The sequence below is a fragment of the Hemitrygon akajei genome, chromosome 15 (assembly GCF_048418815.1).
Source record: "Hemitrygon akajei chromosome 15, sHemAka1.3, whole genome shotgun sequence".
Taxonomy (NCBI): Eukaryota; Metazoa; Chordata; class Chondrichthyes; order Myliobatiformes; family Dasyatidae; genus Hemitrygon; species Hemitrygon akajei.
Window position 1 is genome coordinate 46,145,700 of NC_133138.1, and position 17,889 is coordinate 46,163,588.

Here is a 17,889-nt window from a genome sequence, read left to right on the forward strand (position 1 = left end):
TCCTGGATTTTCATTGCTGATTTACCGCAGTACCATATTTGAGAAATTGCTCTAATTAGATTGTAGAGAATTTGGGTCTGCATCTTCCATGACAGGCAAGGATTATAAGTCATAGCTCTCGGGAGCATAGTCCCGCTTTAGGGTGTCATCTTGTAAAAGTATTTGCCATTCCCCATATCCAGTTATGGTAGCTCTCCATTCAGTTGTTAGTAGTTCACCACCATTTGTCAAAGCTGCAAACTCTGTTTGCATAATGATTGCAGTGGCCTAATGCATTAAGTGTATGGAATACCACAGTGAGAGATTGTAAATTTCTGTTCTGTTGGGGTAAAATTATATGAGGCAAAGCATACGGAGGCTTGTGTTTCTGCTCCCTCATTATAGCAGATTACTATAGTTGTTTTTGGAGAAGCATGAATTCGCAGAACAAGAAATTTTGTTCAGTCTCTTATCCAGAAGTCTATTGCTTGCTGAAGTGCATTCACCAGCTTCTCTAGTGCCTCATAATCTTCTGAGGTAAACACAAAAGGCTTTTCATTTTTCAGCTTACATCTGTCATATAATGGTTTTAACAATTGAACATAGTCAGCTATGAAAGCTCTAGCATAATTCAATAGGCCTTGGGTTGATTGTATGTTTTTTTATGGTCTTTTGATATTCTATTTGAGCAACTTCTCCCTGACTGGTAATTGTCATACCTAGGAAATTTACTTCTGTATGACAGAGCTGAGATTTTTTTTTAAGTTAATTACATAGCGTCAGTCTGTCACTTTCACGAAGTGGGTGTGACCAGAATCCATTGGACAGATCTGTGCAGGATTTATACATCTTAATGAGTGAATCCGTCCAGCATTTGTTGTAATGACAGTTGCTGTATCAAAACAGCAGGGTGAATCTTGTCGAAAGTTCAAGCTTTAGCAAATGGAACAGCACGGTAGGTACGCCTGTATCCTGTTCATCAGAAGGAGCATCTTGATCAAAGTTGTTGCTAAAATTCTCCTGTGCAGTTTTTATTACATTAACATTAGCCTTGCTCTTCTTTACATTTTGTTTTCCCTGAGCTGCAGGAGATGGAGTGACGTGTGTAATAGGACCAATATTTAGGGGTATATTTAGGGGTCTTGTGATGTGTGCTTAGTTGCATACTCTGCTTCATAATATAGATGGGATCTCCGAATACTCCGTCTGTTCCAGAGAAATATCTTAGTCTAAGACTTTCTTCTGCAAAGGAAGGGTATGTAGCTAACAGTCGTGGCCGATACCTAGTGGCCAGCCATCTAGGTTGTGGGAGAATATCTCTTCCTAAGGCAGGCAGTCTCCGAGGAACTCATTTGATTTGTTCATGATATTTTCCCTGCTGAGGGGCTGGTGTAGGAGAACGCTGTGAATGCGGTCAACCTGAGGGATGAAGTTAGCTTAATGACTTTGTTACTGACCTGATGTTCCCTTTAGACTAGGGGGTCCCCAATCTTTTTAATGCCATGGACCAATGCCATTAGGTAAGGGGTCTGTGGACTGCAGGTTGGGAACCCCTGTTTTAGAGGGAAAGGATACTATGCTGGCACCTCATTGCCTTTGTGTGGGAATGAGGGGTAATACTGATACTATCATGTGGAAGATGGGGATCTCTTCAACAAACTGATATTGGATGTTGATTAAGGGCAATTCCACACATGGTGCAGGGGTTTTCACTAGGATAAAGGGGTAATATTATAGATTAACTAGATCCCAGTTTGCCTACTGACATTTGTTCTCTAATCTTATAAGCTGTTACTAAGCCCTGGCTTTTGACTATTTTACTCAATACAGTGCAAAGTCTTCTGCATACACCTACACCCTTTATGTGTTTGTAAATCCACACACATATCTAATATGGATTTCCGCACTGGTGTGGGGGTGGTACCAAAGCTACGGGAAATAACATTAATAAGAATTGCTGAATACGCGGGGGAGTATGACTGGCCCAAATGGCCAGGAGCCTCCTGGCATGGTGAAGTAGCTGCTTCAGAATTCATTAAGCATCAGCTGGATGCGTGGCACATACTGCCCGAAAACTCCGACTAGTCAAAACTCCAAAACCTTGATTGGAAGTTTCTGCTGGGGAAACTGCAGTAGCTCCCTGTATCCTTCTTTTACTAGCTATAGTCAATCTTTTTAGTAATTCTAGTGCATGTTCCTAAGCATCTGTTCTCCAGGCTTCACTGGTACCCATGGGATTTACTGACCTGGGCACTGTCTCATGTGCCTGATAGGAATACATGATATCCCCATGCTTTGGGATTAAGATATGGGTTACCAGGTTCGGTCACATGAGCATGTGGTCTCCATCTGGGTGCTTGGTTTCAATCTAAAAAAGCACCAATTTGTTGTCTCCAGTTAGGAATTATTGTTATGCTGTTGGGGCTTGGTACAAACCGTGATGGTCTGCATCCGGTTGGTTGTACAGCGAAGTTTGGTCTGTCTAATCTGCATCCTAAACTATCTTCTATCCCTTCATCACTCCAGTCTCTTAAGGAGTAGTCAGAGTATTATCCCATATTTTTGATATACTATCAACACATTCAGCTGCTGGAAACCAGGATGTCAACTATTATATGAAGTGCTGTAGCACTCTAAATTGGACTACTGCTAAATAATAATCCTTTCTAAAATAATGCTTCGGGTATAACATGAAGTCATGACGTCAAGTGCCATCTGTGATTTGCTGACCACGAAGTTCTAAACTCAAACAAAAGCCTCGGATACAAATAGCACTGAATACACTCACTAAAGGGAGATTATATTGTAACTACCCAATCTTGAAAGACTAGTTTACTTTCCTGTTTATTCTTCACGGTGGGTTTAGCTGCCAGTACACACTACTTGAGTGATGAGTCCCCTCTCCTTACTAAAGAAATGATACTTCTAGCTAACAGAATAGTTTAAAACAAAATTCATTTATTTTCAGTGATACACTTTTAAATCTACACACCACTTAGATAACATAATTAAAACTCACAGAGGCTTTCTATCTTAAACATTTCCCAACTCTCACAGAGGGTTTCTATCTTACTTTGAATCATTAATTATCTTGAATCTTAAGACCCTATAAAACATTTCCAAATCACAAATTATTTCTAAAACACAAATCATTTCCAAAGCACAAAGCATTTCTAAAACATAAACAATTAAGCACAAAGCATAAAGGATTTCCAAAACACAGGCACAATTCCCATAAACTGAAAATACATACCACAAGTTGCAGACAAAACTGAAGCTGGAGGAATGGATTCTAGTTCACCCCGTGTTTCTTTCATGCTGCTTGGTGTTCTTTACCCCATTCCTCATAAACCTGAACTGTTCTCTTTATTTATTCTGCGTCTCTACCACTTGGGTGACTTCACACACACAGTATATGATATTTCCTCAAATATCCTTCTAACACAAATGGTCTAAGAGCATTTTTGAAGACACAGACCTCAACTGATGTTTCTGGATCATTGGAATCTCTTCTGGGAAAGGTGCGAACTGTGAACGAAGGACAGGTTATACCTGAACCCAGGGGAAACCAAAATACTTGCAGGCAGGTTTGCTCAAGCTGTTGGGGAAGATTTATATTAAACTGGTAGTGGGATGGGGCAATTTGTATACAAATCAATGCAGTGAGTAGTGCTTCTTTGAACAAGAACAGGCAGATATTAGGGCAAAATTGAAGTCAGTGGGATGAGTTGAAGTGTAACATGGGGGTAAAATCAAAAAGGCTGATGAATACAGGACTGATGGTGTTCTACATGTATTTGAATGCAAGTAGTATACAGAATAAAGTAGATGATCTTGTAGTGTAGTTAGAGATTGGCAGCTATGATGTAGCGGGCATCAGTGAGTTGTGGCTGAAAGGAAGATCATAGTTGGGAGATTAACATTCAAGGACACACACTGTATTGAAAGGACAGGCAAGTAAGCAGAGGGAGAGGTAAAAAATGAAATCTAATTCTTAGAAAGAGGTGACATACGATCAGAAGATGTAGAACCCTTGTGGGTAGAGGTAAGAAACTACAAGGGTTAAAAAAGGTCGAGATGGGAGTTACAGACAGGTCCCCTAACAGTAGCTGGGGTGCCAGATGTAAATTTCAATAGGAAATAGAAAAGGCATATAAAAAGGACAATGTAACATAGTCATGCAGCAGATTGGGAAAACCTGTTTGGTTCTGGATCCCAAGAGTGACAATCTGTAGAATGCCTACAAGATTGCTTTTGAGAGCAGCTTGTGTTTAAGCCCACTAGGGGAAAGGCAATTCTGGATTGTGTGTTTTGAAATGAACTAGATTTGATTAGGCATTTAAGAGCCACAGAAGGCAACTTAAAAAAAAAATAAGGGGAAAAAAGATGAACTATGAAGGTAAGCTAGCCAATAATATCAAAGACAATACCAAAAGTGGTTCAAATATACTGTATTAAGAGTAAAAGAGAAGCTGGTATTGATATTGGACCATTGAAAAAAATTATGCTGGAGAGATAGTAATAGGTGACAAAAAAATGGCCAGTGAGCTTAATAAGTATTTTGCATCAGTCTTCACTATGGAAGACACTAGCAGTATGCCAGAAATTCAGGAGGTCTGGGGACAGAAGTGAATGTAGTTGCTATTCCTAAGGAGAAGGTGCTTGGGAAGCTGAAAGATCTGAAAGTAGACAGGTCACCTGGACCAGATGGACTACACCTAGGGTTCAGAAAGAGATTGTGGAGGCATCTTTCAAGGATCACTAGATTCTGGAATTGTTCTGAAAGACTGGAAAGTTGCAAATGTCACTCCACTCTTTAAGAAGGGAGGGAGGCAGAAGAAAGGAAATTATAGGCCAATTAACCAGTGGTTAAGAAAATGTGGGAGTCTATTATTAAGGATGAGGTTTCAGGGTACTTGGAGGCACTTGAGAATATAAGCCAAAGTCAGCATGGTTTCCTTAAGGGGAAATCTTGCCTGACAGATGTGTTGGAATTCTTTGAGAAAATAACAAGCAGGGTAGACAATGGAAATGCTGTTTACTTGGATTTTCAGAAGGCCTTTGACATGGTGCAGTGCATGAGGCTGCTTAACAAGATAAGAGCCCTTGGAATTACAGGAAAGATAAGAGCATCAGTAGAAGATTGAGTGACTGGCAGGAGGCAAAGTGCCGAAGTAAACAGTTCCTCTTCTGGTTGGCTGCCCATGACTAGTGATGTTTTGCAGGGGTCAATATTGGGACCACTTCTTTTCAAGTTATATGTCAATGATTTGGATGGTAGAATTGATAATTTTGTGACCAAATTTGCAGACAATCCAAAAATAGGTGGAGGGGCAGGTAGTGTTACAGACTGACAGATTAGGAGAATGGGCAAAGAAGTGGCAGATGGAAACTAGTGTAGGAAAGTGTGCGGTCATGCACTTTGATAGAAGGAATAAAGGCATAGATTATTATCTAAACAGGCAGCAAGTTCAGAAGTGCAATGGGACTTGGAAATCCTTGTGCAGGATTTCCTAAAAGTTAGCTTTCGGGTTCAGGCTGAGTTGGTGGTAAGGAAGACAAATGCAATGTTAGCATTCATTTCAAGAGGACTAGAATATAAGAGCAAAGATGTGATGCTGAGACTTTATAAGGCAACACTTTGAGTATTCTGACCAGCTTTGGACCTCTTATCTAAGAAGAGATTGCATGGAGAGGGTCCAGAGGAGGTTCATTAGAACAATTCTGAGAAGTAAAGGTTCAACATATGAAGAGTGTATGATGGTTCTGCACCTGTACTTGCTGGAGGTTAAAAGAATGAGGGGGGAATCTCATTAAAACCTATTGAATATTGAAAGGCCTAGATGGAGTGGATGTGGAAAGGATGTTTCCTTTACTAGGTGTGTCTGGGATAAGAGGGCTCAGTCTCAGAATAAAAGGGCATCCATTTAGATTAGAGACGTGAAGGAATTTCTTTAGTCAGAGTGTGGTGAATGTGTGGAATTTATTGTCACAGACAGCTGTGGATGTCAAGTCATTGAGTATATCTAAAGTGGAAGCTGATAGGTTTTGGTTTGTAAGGGCATCAAGGTTTATGGGGAGAAGGCAGAAAAATGGGGATGAGAGGGATAATACAGCCATGTTGGAATGGTGGACTAGATGTGATGGGCTGAGTGGCCTAGTTCTTCTATATCTTATGGTCTATAATCTCATGTTCACAGTTCACAATTAATGTTGTAAAGCTAAATTCCTTGAGCACATAAAACTCCCAACTATAAACACATCAGTTATTGATATGCTAAATGATATTATCCATCTGTTCTGCCAAGCTTTCTTGAACTATGCAACTTAAGAGTCAGCTTGTCTGTTTGAAACAGCCCAAATTAACCAACCCATCATTTTAGACTGTAACCTGAGCATTGATAAAGCAGGTGCAGTGACTAGCATCTGCTTCTACACAGAGTAACTTGTATCTATGGTGCTTGATAGCAAAGCTGTGTTTTTAACTCCAAGCTGATTACTGATTTCTGTTTACTTTTTAAAACTGAAGACTGATAGCCTTTTATGAATAGAAACTAAACTATTAGTTGGAAGTTTACTTACATCTGTTTTGATATTATGTGGCAGCTGTTATTTAAAGAGCTAACTTAGCAAAAAACCAAGAAGTGAATATTTATCACAGATGCAGCACTTCTACTAGCTGTACAAGTGCACTGTTCTTATCTCTGAAATTAAAGTTTTCTGAATAATAGTTCCACAACTAATTAAGTGTTTAACAAGTAATTACTTATATGTAAAGCTGGGACAAAGATGTGGCATAGTCCCAACTCCAAACTCAAATCTCACTCATCTCTGCAAGTTTCATGCAAGTATAGTAATTTTATGAGGCCTTTTACTCTCACCTGTGCTGAATTTAGTCCTCTATCAGAGTGATTTTACTTCATCCCACACCAGATATTGTCCAATTACTTTGTCACCCATCCCAAATGCACTTAGCCATTCCTCAATTCTCCTTCAAGACAAACAATACTATACCTTACTATACCATCCCCCATTTACGGACTAGAAGGGCCGAGATGGCCTGTTTCCGTGCTGTAATTGTTAATTGTTATTAAGGACTTCCGAAGGTTGCAGTTGACATTACAACACACTAATTCTTTAATCTTCTGCTCCTGCAAGCAGCCTTGGGTTTCCCCACAGCTCTGTAGATGATGAGAGCAAAGACAACTATGATTGAAATGAACCAAAAACCAGTCAGAACCAAGAGTTGATACTTTGTTTGGACAGTCTCAACTTTCTAAGCCATCTTTATATCTGTGTCAATTTGGTAAAGTCAAAAAGGATCATGTTGCATAATCTTCCCTTTATTTTTGATTACAGTGTAAATTGGATTACCAAGCTTGTTCTTCTCATAAGGCGATCACCTTGAGATGCAAAGGTCCCTGTCCTTGTCTTCCTGGCCAAGAAACTGTGAAACTGAAAACTGAAAAGACCGGTAAGTCACAAAGGTGACCACAGTAATCCAAGGTATTTGAGTTTTCAAAATGCAATTTACTTTTCAATTCAATAAGGCTTTTATGTGTCAAATAAATGATTCAAATTGATTTCTAAAATTTCTAAGGGATTATTTATGATTGGATGCTTGAAAGTAAATATAAAACTGAAAGATTGCCTTTTAAGTTATGAAATTAAATGGACCTTCAGGGACCTAAGTTATTTATATTATAACCATAGGACCTATGTGGCCACAACAACTGAAAAGCAGTAATACTAGCCAAATAAAGTGAATCAACTTATTTTTAATTACAGGCATGCTGCTTCCATGCAAAGATAATAACCTGAGGAAACAAATTAACCCTTTTCTGTAGTGTTCTGTGTATCGCTTATCTCTGCTATCTTGGATACTGATATTACTGAGTCCCACTTTCTTGCTTTCTCCCCATAGGCCTTTGTGTTTCTTGCAGGTTTCTTTTCTATTTCTGTTTGCAAAATGTGATTTAGTATCAGTCATTGCTTGTTGCACAGTGTTTCAATTCACAGCCCTTTTTTGTTTGAAAGTGCTTCTCTTGATGATCTGTGTAAAGTAACTTTCCAGATTTCAAATATAATTTCTGCTGAAGATGAAAGTTGTTTTCTTACTAACTTGTTAAAGGTTATGTGATTTTAATAAAGTTATGGGATTAATCATTTGAGAACTGCATTAGACCAAAACTGCTGCAAAACAACAAATTTCACACCATATGTTGATCATAAATCTGATTCTGATTCTCAAAGCAGTAGCTTACAAGTATCAAGTTGATTTGCAATTTTATAACTTTTATGTCTCTATGAATAAAAACAAACCTTCCTTCAGATGTTCCTGCTGGTAAAAGTTGAGCACATTGGCTCTGTATTTTCAACAAATAGCAAGTTAGGAATAGAAATAGTTCATCTAATCAACTGAAAAATTTTAATCTTAATCAAGGAAAGTTTACTGAATCTACCATTGTGTTTCTTGGAATTGCTGATGGGGAGAGCTGAGTAGAAGAGTATTTCCATTGAGGGGTGAAGCTAGGACAGTGGAACAGGATGTAGAAAGTGGAGCCAAAAATAAGAAACATCTATACAAATTGTGGCAGTATTTTGTATTCTTCTGTAAATGGTAACTGATGCAAAGTCCATTGGAAATTTGAATTCTGAGTGAGTTAAATTTTTATTAAGAGATTACGAGAGATGGAGAGATGCTACATGGTTGATGCCAGGTCTCACTGAAAACCTTTAGTGACTTCAGAGGTGAAGTCGCCCATATCTGATGTTGATTCTTATGTTAAAGCTAGCATACCTGCCTTCTGTGTAGCTATACAAGGTTATGATCCTTCAGCACAAGACAGCAGGTTAAAATGTATGTCTTAATGTTTCCTGAAGGAACGAATGGCAGGCTAAATGCACAATGCTATGACAAAATGGATTAGATTTCCCTGGCTTGCCACCCAGAATCGTTGCCATGCCAACTTGGTCCACATGCAGAATCCCAGCTTTGCTGACCTTCCCCACTGGTGAGGTCAAAACAGTAAGGACATCTCAGGTGGCAAAGTTTCAATCTCTACCTGATTTGATGACAGTGCTGGGGAATGAGCCCCACTGTACTTGGGATACTGTACATACCCCTACATAAGAACAGGACCAGGAGTGACCTTTGGGCCTGTCGGGCCTGCTTTACCATTCAATATGATCATGGCAGATCAGGCCATGGACTCATCTCTACTTATCTATCTTTTTTCCTATAACCCTTAATACCCCTAATATGCAAAATTCTATCTAACTGTGTCTTAAATGTATTTAATGAGGTAGCCTCTACTGCTTCTCTAGGCAGAGAATTCATAGACTCACTACTGTGAAAAGCTGTTTCACCTCATCTCCATCTTAAATTAATCTTGCCAATCTTGAGGCTAGGCCCTCTAGTTCTAGTCTAATTCACCAGTGGGGAAAAAAAAACTTTCCTGCCTTTATCTTATCTATCCCTTTTATGGTTTCATATGTTTCTATCAGATACCCTCTCATTTTTCTGAATTCCAGCAAGGATAGTCTCAGGCAACATAATCTCTCCTCATAGGCTAACTTCCTCATCTCCAGAATAAACCTAGTTAAATTCCCCTGCACTACCTCCAAAGCCAGTATACCTTTCCTCAAGTAAGGAGACCAGAACTACATGCATTACTCCAGGTGCGGCCTCACCACTGTCCTGTACATTTGCGGTATAACCTCCCTGCTTTTAAATTCAGAACCTCTAGCTATGAAGGCTAACATTCCATTTGCCTTCTTGATAACCAGCTGCACTGGAAAATCAACCTTTAGTGATTCATGCACAAACACTCTGAAGTTACTGCGCAACAGCATGCTGCAATCTTTCACTATTTAAACAACGATCTGATCTACTTTTCCTTTAAAGTGGATACCAATGATGTACATTTTGAAGATACTTGCCCACTCACTTAACCTATTTATAGCCCTCTGCAGACTCTCCGCACACAAATGTCTTTTCCACTCAATTTAGTGTCATCAGCAAACTTAATTATGCTACACTTGGTCTCCTGTTACAAATCACGAACATTTGTGGACCTTGCACCAGCCCCTACAGCACTCTGCTCACCACTGATCACCAATCATTTATCCCAACTCTCTGCCTTCTAATGGTTAACTAATCCTCCATCCATGCTAATAAATAACCCCCAAGTCCATGCTTATCTTATGGATATGTCTCCTGACATGGTCATTACTTTTCAAGACTCACCACTGAATTCAACGATTCATTCCACATATCCATCACTCAGTTTTATTTCCAGTGTCATCTTGTACTTCAGATTTCTTTCATCTCTTCTATTTTTATTTTTTGTACAACTGCCTTACTTCTGTTGTTTAATCTTGCTTTCCTCCTGACCTATCAAAAAGACCACCACTTCTGTTCTAAACAGACTCTTTCTCTTTTCTGTGGAATATAAAACTTGGTTTATTCCCAATTCTGATTTTTACTTCACAGATTTCCAGCACTTAATGTTCTCATTTTCAGTGTTGTATATAAAGCTAAGGTTTTAAATATCACTGAATTTCATAGACATTTTAAAATTATTAAAATTAAAATGAATGTTTCTATAAAGACATGATTATAAAAAGTAAGTAAATGTTATTATAACACATTAACACAGTAGAAGTCTTTTTTTTCAAGTAAGATGATCAAAAATTAACTTAACCTCCCTTGCCACAGGCTAAAATTCTCCACTTGAAATGAAAGGGGCCCTTATTTTATTTTTGTCGAGGATCGGAAAGGATAAGATGCAGCACAATTGCTGGGCATTTCTGGGCTCCATTTCAGATTCTGGAGTTGATTGATGGTGTCAAAACAGATACCTGGGATTTACAAAGGGTACTTCCATAGAGGTTCCTCTCGAGTTTGGTCTACACTACTAAACATCCTTAAGTGAAAATGTTGTTATACCTTAAACATCTTCAAAGGACTCTTGAAGGATTGTATCAGAAGCTCTGGAATTTCAATCTTATTTCCCTATAACTAACATACTGGATATTATTTGGATGGAATCCAATTTATACAAAGCTAAATTTTATTACAAACGAGCAGATGTTGAATGATCTTAGCACCGTGATTTGCAGCACATCTTCTGTTAATCAGAAAAATGGCAAGAGTATTGAATTCAGAGCAACACACACACAAAATGCTGGAGGAACTCAGCAGGTCAGGCAGCCTCTGTGGAAATGAATAACCAGTAGATGTCTTGGACCAAGACCCTTCTTCAGGACCAAAAATTGAATTTTCAAACATCATTAGTGCATTTTTTTTTACATTTCATTAAATTAGAAGCTAAGTATATTTAAGTACGAAATCTAAAATTGTGCCTCAGACAAGTGGTAGTGATACTAACTACTGTTAATTAAGACTTTGAAAACCTTAACTTTGTCGGGTTCTCCTGAAATGACTGTGCTTGACAATAGAAGTGTTTTGTATCATAGGATGGACTGGATCAGAGTTCCAGAATAAAACAAAATTATTGTTATAGATGTTCATTTGAAAGGGTCAACCTATCTATGCTTATGGGGGTAATATTGATAAGTACAAGGGACAGCATGGATGTGATGTGCTGAGGAGCCTGATTGTTACTGTACATCGCCATGTCTCTGACAGCAAGATTATTAGGGGAACAAGTTTTCTTTTGTAGGTCAACAGTAGGGAGATGCAGGTTGTTAAGGGCATAGATAGAAATGTGCTAATTACCTGCTGAAAACATTGTTGCCTAGAAATTGGATTTCACCCTCATTCATTGCATTATAACATTAACACTCATCCAGAAGAAATTTGCAAGTTTGAACAAAAATATCTTAAAAGTACCACTGATTCTGCATGCTAGTACAAGAGGTAAGGCAGGCCTGTGTGGAGCTGTAGGCACAGTTTGCCGTTGAAGTATCCTTGCTTTACTGCTCTCTAGGGAAGTGATCAGACCTTACAGAGCTTTTCTCCATGCAGACACTGAAAGGGTGGTATGAAGTTGAGGGAAAGCAAAAATCTCCAGCTTGCGCTATAGGTGCCACAAGTGGCCGTACGCCACAGCAAAGTGTAGACTAATCTGTCGGGAGAACATACACCAGTCCTCAGTGGAAAGAGTGAGCGGCTTTAAATTCCTGCAGGTCAACATCTTGAAGTATCTATTCTAGGCCCCACACAAAGTAATTTTTATGTCTTAGCACTGCACTGCTGCAAAACAATAATTTCACTTATTATAAGTGGTAATAAGCCTGATTTTGATTGTGCACCAATTTAGTCAGCTAATCATGGAAGTGGCTACTGTGGATAACATCAGTAGGAGCACAACTCATATTGCTTGAGCTACAGTCACAATGGGAGGTCCCAGGCCGATTCCCTGATGTGGGCTATTTCATGATGTGTGCACTTATCACAGAGAGAACCAGTTTTAAAATTGGTAAATTGATTTATTATTGTCACACGTACTGAGGTACAGTGGAAAAACACTGCATGTGATCCATACCGAGCCTTTCACTACAACTGTGCACTGAGGTAGAACTAGGGAAAATAACAGAATTCAGAATAAAGCACTGCAGTTACAGGGAAATATAGTCTTATTAACAGTGGGATAGAAGCTCTCCTCAAGTCCGGTGCTACATGCTGCCGGGTTTTGTGTCTTCTGCCCGGTGACGGAGGATGGGGGTTGGTGATAGGGAGAAGAGAGGATATCTGGGATGGTTGATTATGTCGGCTGCTTTACTGAGGCAGCAGGAACCATACACAGATTGCAAGGAGAGGAGACTGTTTTGCACCCATATGCTGAGCTGCGTCCAGAACCCCTCGCGGTTTCCTGTGGTCACGGACAAAGCAGTTGCCTTCTCAAGCTGTGCTGCATCTGGATAGGATGCTTTCTACGATGAATTGATAAAAACGGCGAGTGACAGAGAGGAAATGCTAAATTTCTCGAGGCTTATGAGCAAGTAGAGGCACTGGTGTGCTTTTCTGGCCGAGGTGTTCACTTGAGGCTTCTGTCCCTTTCGATGTTGGTGGAAACAGCAGCGAGCATTCTACCACCCCTCCTGAGTCAATGGCCAGCTCTTCAGTTTTGCTTCCATTGAGAAAACTGTTGTTCTCATGATGCTAGACCACTGGGCCTTCTGTCTCCTGTCTATACTCCAATGCGTAGTTATTTCAGAATCAGCCCTCTGCAGTGATGTCATCGACAACCCTGTAGCTGCTGTCCGAGCAGAAACTGGCCATGCAGTTGTGACTGTACAGTGAGCAGGGGGCTGAGGGGCACCAACGTTAACCATGATCGTGGCAGAGGTGTTGCTGCCTGTCCTTATTGATTTTGGTTTGTTTGTCAAGGAGTCAAGAATCCAGTTGCAGATGGAGGTTCTGAGTTTCAGGTCTCGGAATTGAGGAAGATGAGTTTGCTTGGAATTATAGTATGAAGGTGGAGCTCTATTGAATTGACCTTATTTCTTACATCCTTCACATACATGAGGAGTAAAAATCTTGTCTCTGTCTGAATGTGCAATGTGCAATTTATAGTAGTTTTTAATAAATAGTATGTACAGGAGGATATACAACAGAACAGTCAATATAGCTTAGAAATACAATTGTCAGCATGGATTAATCAGTCTGATGGCCTGGTGGAAGAAACTGTCCTGGAGCCTGTTGGTCCTGGCTTTAATGCTGCAGTACTGTCTCCCGGATGGAACAGTTTGTGGTTGGGGTGTCTCAGGTCCCCAATGGTCCTTCAGACCCTTTTTATGCACCTGTCACTGTAAATGTCCTGAATAGTGGGAAGATGTGCTGGGCTGTCCACACTACTCTCTGCAGACTCCTGCGACTGAGGGAAGTACAGTTCCCATACCAAGTAGTGATGCAGCCAGTCAGGATGCTCTCAATTGTGCCCCTGTAGAAAGTCCTTAGGATTTGGGGATTCATGTCAAACTTCTTCAACAGTCTGAGGTGAAAGAGGTGCCATTGTGCCTTTTTCACCACACAGCTGGTATGTACAGACCAAATGAGGTCCTCAGTGATTGTATACTGAGGAACTTAGAGCTGTTCACCCTCTCAACCCCAGATCCATTGATGTCAATAGGGGGTTAGCCTGTCTCCATTCCTCCTGTAGTCCAAATCAGCTACTGTACTTTGTTTTTGCGACATTGAGAGAGAGGTCGTTTTCTTGACACCACTGTGTCAGAGTGATGACTTCTTCTCTGTTGGCTGCCTCGTTATTATTTGAGATTAGGCCAATCGGTGTAGTGTCTTCAGCAAATTTAATTAGCAGATTGGAGCTGTGGGTGGCAACACAGTCATGGGTATACAGAGTAAAGGAGGGGGTTTAGAACACAACCTTAGCAAAAAAAGATTTTGGAATAAAAATCAGTACCACTTGAAATATGTGTAAAAACTTGGGTAAAATAATCATCTTAATAGCATTAATCCAACCTATCAGAGATAAAGATAATGGTGACCATTTAGTGAACAAACATTTAATCTGATCAATTAAGGGTAAAAAATTAACCTTAAATAACTCCTTATAATTTTTTGTAATTTTAATCCCTAAGTATATAAAAGAGTCATTAACTAATTTAAAAGGTAAATTTCCATAAATTGGAACCTGTCTATTTAAAGGAAACAATTCACTCTTAATAAGATTTAATTTGATTTATAACCTCATCCTATTACTGCAATTTTTGGTTTACCAATGATGGACTCAATCCATTTATCTTCTTCTGCTTGTTGAATGATTGCATTTCTTACATTAATGGCTAGAAGTTCTATTTTGTTGAATTGGAAAGAAATTAATCCCCCTACCGTATTTCATTGGTTTTCTCAAACCATGTTATGCCTAAATTTGGAGAAAATTAGAAGTGTTGTATTTGACCCTTCTATTAAATTTGAAAAGATATGGAGACCATTTATTCAATATTTTCATATGATGTAATCTGACCCTGTTCCAAACCTATTCGTTTTTCCAGTTTCGATTATACATATGTTGAGAGGATCGGAGTTGGCAACACTGATGATTTTGTATTTTTTTTATAGATACTATAAACAGCCCATTATTCATTATTATTTTTTTTTCTTCCTTTTTTTTCTCTTTATTAGTTATTAGGTTGTTAGATTAGTTTTTCTTAGGGTTAAATTTTTTTTTCTTTTTCTCTTTTTTTTACATATCAAATGATTTACCTAGTTTTGTTTTGTTTATATGATATTTGTATCATTCATGATTTGGGAAGACTTAACTATATTGTAACTATTGCTTGTGTATCCTTTCATGTTCAGTTTAAATTTGTAAGTTTGTAATCCCACTATCTATGTATTAATCTTATCATGTTGATATTAATAATAATAATAAAAAGATTGAAAAAGAAAGAAGAACACAACCCTGAGGATCTCCTGTGTTGAAGGTCAGAGGGAGCCCATTCTTACCACCTGCCAGCGATCTGACAGGAATTCCAGGATCCAACTGCACAAGGCAGGGTGAAGGCCGAGGTCTCTGAGCTTCTTGTGAACCTGTAGGGAATTATGGTGTTGAATGCTGAATTTAGTCTATGTGCATTCTCACATAGGCATCCCTCCTCTCCAGATGTGTAAGGACAGTGTGTACAGCTCTGGCTATTGTGTCATCTGTCGATCGGTTGTGTCGGTAGGTGAATTGTAGGGGGTCCAGTGTGGGTGGTAGCGTGCAGCAGATGTAGTCCTTGACCAGCCTTTCAAAGCATTTGCTTATTATTGAGGTGAGTGCGACAGGACGCCAGTCTTCAGACATGTTACCCTGGTCTTTTTAGGTACAGGAGCAATGGTGGGTGTTTTGAAGCAGGAGGGCACTCTACACTGGGAGAGGGAGAGATTAAAAATGTCTGTAAACACACCAGCCAGTTGGGCTGTGCACATCCTGAGTACCTGCCCTGAGATGCCGTCCAGTCCCGCAGCCTTGTGACTGTCCGCTCGTCGGAAACACCTGCATACTGCAGCCTTAGAGATGACCAAGGCACAGGTCACAGGTCACATCAATGGCTCTCCTCGGGCTCAGTGTTGGCGACATCGAACTGAGCGTAAACAAGATTTAGCTCATCTAGGAGAGAAGCAGCGATGTTGGCAGCACCACTGTGCTTAGCTTTGAAGTCTGCGACGGCGTGCAGACCTTGCCATAAGCTGCACGTGTTGTTGGTGGAGAGTTGTGTCTGGTCCCTTGTGTCTGGTTGTTTCACTGCCTTGATGACTTGAGTGCAGCACACATGGACCTGTTGATCCAGGGTTTCTGGTTTGGATAGACCCTGACCCATTTTTCGGAGACAACATTCTCAGTGCACTTCCGGATGAAGCTTGAGACCCTTTCGGTGAACTTGAGACATCCTCACCATGAAAGACATTCCAGTTGACATCATCAAAGCAGTCCTGTAGCCTGGAGACTGATTGGTTGAACCAACAGTGGAGGGTTTTAACTATGACCGCCCCTTGTTTCAGCTTCTGCCTCTGCACAGACAGAAGTAGGATGGAGGAGTGATCAGACTTCCTAAGCGGTGGACGGAGGAGTGCTTTGTAAGCATTGCTGAAGGGAGAGTAGCAGTGGTTGAGTATGCTATCTCTCCATGTGCTCACCTGGATGTGTTGACAAAACTTCAGAGCGACTTTAGTCAGTAAAGCTCAATTGAAGTCTCCAGAGACAATGAAAGCAGCCTCTAGGTGTACAATCTCCGGGGTACTGATGGTCTCGTATGGTTCCTGAGAGCCAGGGTCAGTATCAGCCTGCGGCGGAATATACACAGCTGTGATAATAACAGCCGTGAACTCCCTAGGCAGCCAGAAACAACTACACTTGCAGCACCAGGTACTCTAGATCTGGAACAAAGGGATTTGAGGTCATGCACATTCCAGGGGTCACACAAAGCATTATTGACCATGAAGCATACCCCTCCTCCATTACCCTTCCCAGAGAGGATTTTACACCTGTCTGCCCGGATCAGGGAGAACCCAGAGGGCTGCAGATAATATACAATAGTCTATTGTTGGTTTTCATGTGTGATTTGCACATAAAAGGCATGTAGAGTTCAGACCATATTATAGACTTAATGTTTTTTTAAAACAGTAATAGAGATCTATAATTTTATAATAGCTTTAGCAGTGTTAAGAGTTTTTAAAAAGTAATCATTGTAATATAGGAACTGCAGCAGCAAGATTTGAAAGACACATTACAATAATGACTGCATTATACGTTTAAATGATGTTGGTTGAAGGTTGGCCAGGACCTTAGAAAGGACTCGCCAAACTGTTCTCCAGACTGCCTCCAGCATCAATATCACCTACAAGAACAAACATTTGGGTCGTTATGGAAAAGTAGCATGCTGAAGCATCTGTCTAGACTTTAGATTCAAGTCCTGGAGACAAGCTTTAAGTCACAAGTGCTTTACTAAGATAAAAGAGTAACACCTGGTGCTTAAATTTAGGAAACTAATTTTGAACTAACTGGAGCAAATTAGTTTCATGATTGGTCTTTGAAATTAGAATTTTTGTTCTATCTCATCAGCCAGTCGCTGACCATCTCTGGCCAGTTGACAGGATGGCGCGTGCAACCAATGGCGACGTTTTGCAGATAGCTCACAAAACTACTAGATATTCTATTAGATATACTTCTGTACTACAATTGTTGCAGTCTGCAGCCTGTTATTTCCCTTTTAAGGGCATACTTTTGAGCCAACAAAACAATTTGGCTCTTTTCCGGTCTCCCGGGCGATTCAGTGAACTAGACTGTCAAGAGCACAGGTACAACTGGGACTGCCATCACTGGGGGTGGACACTGCATCGAGGCCTGATAGCAGAAGACATGCCTCTGGTCAACTCCATTACTCTGTGGGGATTAAAGCATCGAGCAAGACTAAATTCGTCAAGAATGAGAGCAGAAA

General features: G+C 40.0%; 1 protein-coding gene across 1 annotated transcript in view; it reads left to right on the plus strand.

Moving 5' to 3' along the window:
- The window catches only part of LOC140739308 (testican-1-like), a 463,661-nt gene that overhangs the window by 380,783 nt on the left and 64,989 nt on the right, over window positions 1–17,889 (plus strand). The window contains exon 6 of the mRNA XM_073067476.1: window positions 7,339–7,453. Coding sequence (XP_072923577.1) covers window positions 7,339–7,453 — 115 coding nt within the window. The remainder of the gene's footprint in view (window positions 1–7,338; window positions 7,454–17,889) is intronic.